We start from the raw sequence: 6,000 nt of genomic DNA, 5'->3' as shown, positions 1-6,000 counted from the left end.
AACCTAAACCTAACACAAGTCCCATGAATTTTAAACTGCGTCTTATAACCAGTTGTTCCTTATACCAAAAATTTTTTATTATTTGTTTGTTTATACTTCTGCTCGAAGGTGGTCAAAAATACTGACCTAACAAGACACATTTGGTAAAAAAACAATGTGAATACTTTGAATTGACATTTGCCTACCTTTGGTGACAACATGCAGGATAAGTAACAAGTCTAGGATCTGCATGGTTCGTCAGTTTATATCAGTGTTTCCTTAATCTTGATTACCGTAAGGTAACTTTATGTTTACTTTCTCTAAAGCCTTAATTAACATATCATTCCACTCCAACACGCTGAAACAAAACAAATCGTTTCTAGAACTGCTCTACCTTTCCAACTTACCAGTCTTTTATATTTTTGTCAGAGGCAACCTGCCCTTACAACCAAGTTTACCAGGAATGTGGCAGCTCCTGCATCACAACATGTCGGTCCATATCAGACCAAACTGTGCGTTGCCCTGAGCGCTGCGTGCAGGGTTGCAATTGTCCCACAGGCACCTTCATGGATGCTCACGGGTCTTGCGTTGACAAATCACAGTGTGAATGTTACCACAATGGATTGATTTACTCAGCATACGAGACAGTACACAGGGAATTTACTACTTGGTAAGTGGTTAGTAACCTTGTTGTTGCAGGAAATCCAATTTGTACAGTTAAAACTGGAAATCTTATTTAGCCTTTTAATTGGCAACTTTTAATGTTTTGTTGCAACAAGGTTCAATTTTAACTTGGCAAATGGATGTTGTGTAGCAGCAATAGAAAAGTATTTAAGCGCCCTGTTTGAACTTATTATTGGCCTAAATCAACAAAATGCTGATGTCATTTTTACAACATGTTTATTTAAATCTACAAATACTTACTGTTCCATATTAAGCGAGTTTATGTTTTTGTGTTTTTATCTCATACTTTTTTTATTTTGCATTTTTAAATATTGTTTTTTTGTTTGTTTCCAAACTGTTTTGTTTGTTCTGTGTATTACTCTTGCTGCTGATTCAAAGCTGTACCCTTTGTGGCTTAACGTTTCTCTGGTTGGTGTCAGAATCAGCAAACTGATAAATGGTTACATTTTATTTTGCAGCCATTGTATGGAGGGACGTTTTACTTGCGTTCAAAACCTACCGCAAGGCGGATCGCTGCTAGACGCTGGCGCAAGATTATTCCGTAAGTTTCACACTTCTTTAATAGTCGACCCAAATTTTTTAGTAAAATTTGGTGTTTAAGATTTCTAAATTAGTACAAGTTACCTCACAAGTACCGAAAACCATTTTATGTTTAACCGTCGTGTTGCAGGTTCGACTGACTGCCCTCCCGGACAAGTTTATAAGACGTGCAACTCTAGCGAAGTAAATCCAGTAGGAATTGAATGCCAGGCAACATGCAAAACATTAGGAGAGGAATGCGCTCAAAGTAATAATGTTGTTTATGTTCAATAATTGTGTCAAACATGCTGGTTTAAAAAAAACGATATTTAATTGTTAATTACTTAATGCGTTTTTTTCCAAAGAGTATGTGAGCCTTTGAAACGAACTATGCCAATATTTTAAATTGTGATTTTAAGTGATGTAATGGGTTCGAAACTATAGTATAGACCAAGCTTTATTACTATTTGCATAAGTAACGCTTAACAAATTACAATGTTAAGTTGTTACTGGATATGGCATGATTTTTTACGATAAAACTTGAAATCTTTTCGGGACAAAAATTTAAAACAATTTTTTCATACAACAACCTTTTGTTAAAGATATTTGTGTGGAGGGATGCGGCTGCGCTGAAGGTCAAGTTTTTGACTCGGAACGTTCGGTTTGTATTCAAGCCCTCGATTGTCCTTGTTACTATAGCAACCGTGCCTTTTTCCCGGGACATACGTTGAACGTCGACTGCAACAAATGGTAAGAACTTGAAAACACCATCACACAAGCGTTTTGAGTTTATATTACTACAGAGAATAACCGTGGGTAGGCAACGCGGCAGTAGATTATTTTGCTTGTTCTCTAGTTTGTAAAATCAGCCTCTACGCAACAACATTATACGAAACGTTAGTTTAAATCCGTGGTCTTCAACCTTTTTAGCGAAATCGCCCCCTTGCTAGGGAACTGGCTCAAAATCGCCCCCCCCCCATTATATTGTTATTTTTATTAAAGTTCTTGACTCTTGAGCATTTGCGTGCAGTTAGTTTTACAGAGCACCACGAAAGCTCATGTTAACAGTTAAAGCCCAATTTAATTGCTACAACAACACTGAGGGTCAATTTCACGCCATTCTAAAGAATCTAAGCAAAGTTTGTGACGTCATAGACAAGATTACATTTTACAATTATGCGCAAACAATAGCCTTTTTGTAATTTTGATTGACAATAATGGATCATTACTCAGTGCAAGAGAAACCTATACATTCCACATTAATAAAAGATACAAAAAGTTCGCAGTTTTTGAAGCGCTAGGCCTATAGAAATGGTAAAAGTGAAACAAGTTTGAGTGAAAGCTCGTTATACTGTTATATTTGAAAAATGTAGAGCCGGTCACCATACATAGCCTTAACAGCGCGCCCTGTGGCCTAATAAACAGACCAACCTTGCTATAGATATCAAAAAAAGTAAAAAAAAATCGCCAAATGCAATTTATATAATAGCAGCAAAAGCTCATGCGCCGCATGCGACTGATGTTTTTTTCAAGACGAATAACGTTTGCATGTAAGTTAGCTTAGTCTGACAATTCTTGAATATTTTTATACATTCAGTAATTTTGAAATCGCCCCCCTTGGAAGTAAAATCGCCCCCAAATCCCAAAATTGTCACCATCGCCCCCGTTGAGGAACCCTGGTTTAAATTGACAATACTTAAATTTTGTCCGTTGAGGATTTTGGTTTAAACGTAGGGCTGGAAAAACAAAACCGGTTTCCATGCGGGCTTTTATTTCTTATTTATTGTTGTTCCTTAGTGAGTGTGTCAACCGACTGTGGAACTGCACCAGCAAGTCATGTGTGGGCTCATGTACAGCTTATGGAGATCCGCATTACATCACCTTTGACGGATATAAGTTTGACTATATGGGATCGTGCACATATATTTTAACTCATGTGAGTCCTACTGTATACCCATGAAATATTATTTGTCAGTGGCATTGTCATTCTTGTTATGAGTCGCCGCAAATAGTATATTTTGGCTTGTGCTCAAATCATGCTCATCTTGTTCACAGGATTATTGCAACAACGGCGCTGGCACGTTCCGCGTCCACGTTGAGAATATGTTGTGCGGTGTTGGAGGGATGACTTGCACGAAAAGTGTTCTAATTATTCTTGAAGATAAAGTCACCATTCGGCTCACTCATGAGGGTTTCGGATACGGTAAGATAATAGAAATTTATATTGTTGTTTACTGTGAAAACAAAAATACCCAAACCGTTAGGTTTGGATAAAAGGCTTTATCGATGTTGAGTGTAGGGTGTTTGATAAAGTTTACGAAGTCTAGAAATATTAATTAAAACTAAAATGTATTAAATATAAATAAAATCGGTTTACTTTTACAACGGCATTGTGCCACCAACCAAGTATTCGCTTTTACCGTTATAAGCCAGAAAGAAATAGTACTGGAAAGTTCAGGAAGTTTTAATTTTTTTCCATTTGAATACGAAAACTGTTAGTGAATGTTTTTGTAAAGGCTGTTCTGCTTGGCTATTATTTAGTAAGCAGTGCTCACTCTAACTGTTGCTAAAATTTAGAACTTTGTCCCCACTTTTAAATGCAAGAGGGCTTCTAACAAAGTCTTCAAGTTTTTGCTGCTAATTTACTTTTTTTAGTTATGTTTTTTTACACTTATTTTCAGAAAAGCGTGAAATTGTAAAAATCGGTCTCGCACCTGGTTCAACTTCTAATCGAACTCGCACACTATGGGATTATCACCAAGTCGGCATGTTAACTGTGGTCACTGTTGATGATATTGGCTTGATCGTGTCGTGGGATCGAAAGTCGACCGTCAACGTTCGCCTGGATCCAAAACACAAGGCAAGTTGTAAATCCCAAGTTGTTGTGTTTCTTGATATTTCAACTTTGCTGCCAAAATTGAGCTTTTGAGCTTATTTTAGGTTTTTGTAAACCGTGTCCAACTACTTTTGCAGGACGGTAAACTTTGTGGCCCAGTAGTGAGTTTGGAACTCGTGTTTAACTTCTGCTACGTGATTTAGGTGTAAAAGCTTCTTCTCTAATGCTCTTCTAAAATAACTTACTATAGAGTTGTATGCAGATTTTGTAACTTGACTTGGCAAACAAAAACAAACATTCTGAGAAAAACTGTCACGTCCTCTACGTCTAACGAACTGTGAAACACGTTTTTTACAGGGTAAGGTATGTGGCCTGTGTGGAAACTTTGACGACAATCAGAACAATGACGCAGTAAAAAGCGACCAAATGCAGGCGGTGACGTCATACGAGTTTGGAAACAGTTGGAAGGTTAGGTCAACTTCTATAATAATACAAAGGTGTAACTTCCCCAATACATACGAGCGATATTTTTTGAAAAAAACCCTATTGCCTTGATAACACGAAGTTTCTTTTAAAACTGTATTATGTTGTTTGTTACTAAAAATGTTTGTTTTCAATTAGCTCTTTAATCATTGTTTTTTACACTCTAGACATCACCAAGTTGCGACAACGTTGGCGAATGGACCAGTCCCTGTAAACTCTTTCCCACCCGTCACCCGTGGGCGCAAAAGAGCTGTAAGATTCTTTACAGCGAAGTGTTTGTACCATGTCACAGCCTGGTATGAATATGTTTATTTTGGATTTAACAGTGAAAAAAACCCATAGCAATATCACTTAGCGTCCGAAATTTTTCCTAGCCTAGATAATTCAATTTAAACTCGTGATTTCAAACCTTTCTGTAGTCTTTGGACCCCAACCTGCAACTGTCCTCTTTTCAGAAACCTAACAGTACCTTATATTTTGCATTTACACACCCTCTAAAACCGGACCTCTTTGGGGTTTGTGGACACCGACGGTTTAATTTGTTTCCGTGGTTTGTAGGTTGACGTGACGTGGTACTACAGCAATTGTATATTTGACACATGCGGGTGCAACACAGGAGGCGATTGTGAATGTTTCTGTACTGCTGTGGCGGCGTATGCTGCGGTATGTGCAGCTGCCGGATTGCCACTACGGTGGAGGACACCGTCCGTGTGTCGTAAGTAAAAATAACATTAAATCTATATGCGCATTTTAATGTTTTATCTGTAATTTGGAACAATCGTTCATGTTTAAAATAATCTGCAAATTTAGTTGGAGATAAATACTTGTCTATGGGCATTCCGAAACCAGAGTTTGCACAGACACTTTAACATTAAAAAATGTAAACGAAAACTATTTAGCCAGATTTAAATTAATATATCTTACCTTGCAGCACTTATGTGTGAGGCCTACAACAACAACGAGTCCAACTGCTTGTGGCACTACAGGGAATGCGAGACAGCTTGCCCAACAACCTGCCAACATAAGTATCTGTCCGATTCACACAACCAATGTTCACTGCAGGTCCCATGCGTGGAAGGTTGTTTTCCGAAGTGTCCGGAAGGTTTGTTCACAGCCATCTTTCAAACTTACAACGAGAAGCCAATATTGGCTTTATTATATGTTGCAGCTAAAGCGTTTAGTCTTGATTCCACTACTTGTGCCTTTTACTGTTTTGCGCTCCTAAAAGTTTCAAAGATGAGCGGCTTGGTGATTGTTTAGTTATTGTGTCGCTATGTTGTCTTTCACCAAGAGAAATATACTCAACTCAACTCAACTACCCAAAAAATTGGCCTTTTCTTTTTTAAAACACAGCCTTTCTACATTTTTTAGTTGCAGACTTGTTTTTCATTAATTTAAAAACCTAAGAGCTAGAGTATATTGTCTATAAAGAATACATCATGCAGATGTTGATTAAATTACTTTTCTAATCCGTGTATAATGTTGCTTTTATTTGTTTG

General features: G+C 37.5%; 1 protein-coding gene across 1 annotated transcript in view; it reads left to right on the top strand.

Annotated features, from left to right (window-relative positions):
* Positions 1–530: 530 nt before the first annotated feature.
* LOC145212531 (uncharacterized) overlaps positions 531–6,000 on the top strand; it is a 56,980-nt gene continuing 51,510 nt past the window's right edge. Inside the window, exons 1-11 of the mRNA XM_080080683.1 lie at positions 531–649; positions 1,122–1,204; positions 1,334–1,450; positions 1,785–1,932; positions 2,980–3,118; positions 3,238–3,385; positions 3,864–4,042; positions 4,376–4,486; positions 4,669–4,797; positions 5,060–5,216; positions 5,433–5,603. Coding sequence (XP_079936809.1) covers positions 546–649; positions 1,122–1,204; positions 1,334–1,450; positions 1,785–1,932; positions 2,980–3,118; positions 3,238–3,385; positions 3,864–4,042; positions 4,376–4,486; positions 4,669–4,797; positions 5,060–5,216; positions 5,433–5,603 — 1,486 coding nt within the window. The 5' untranslated portion in view covers positions 531–545. The remainder of the gene's footprint in view (positions 650–1,121; positions 1,205–1,333; positions 1,451–1,784; positions 1,933–2,979; positions 3,119–3,237; positions 3,386–3,863; positions 4,043–4,375; positions 4,487–4,668; positions 4,798–5,059; positions 5,217–5,432; positions 5,604–6,000) is intronic.

Source organism: Phallusia mammillata, chromosome 2 (genome assembly GCF_965637545.1).
Source record: "Phallusia mammillata chromosome 2, kaPhaMamm4.hap1.1, whole genome shotgun sequence".
In the NCBI taxonomy this organism is placed as follows: Eukaryota; Metazoa; Chordata; class Ascidiacea; order Phlebobranchia; family Ascidiidae; genus Phallusia; species Phallusia mammillata.
Note: the sequence above shows the minus strand (reverse complement) of the source record. Positions and strands in the feature narration are given on the sequence as shown.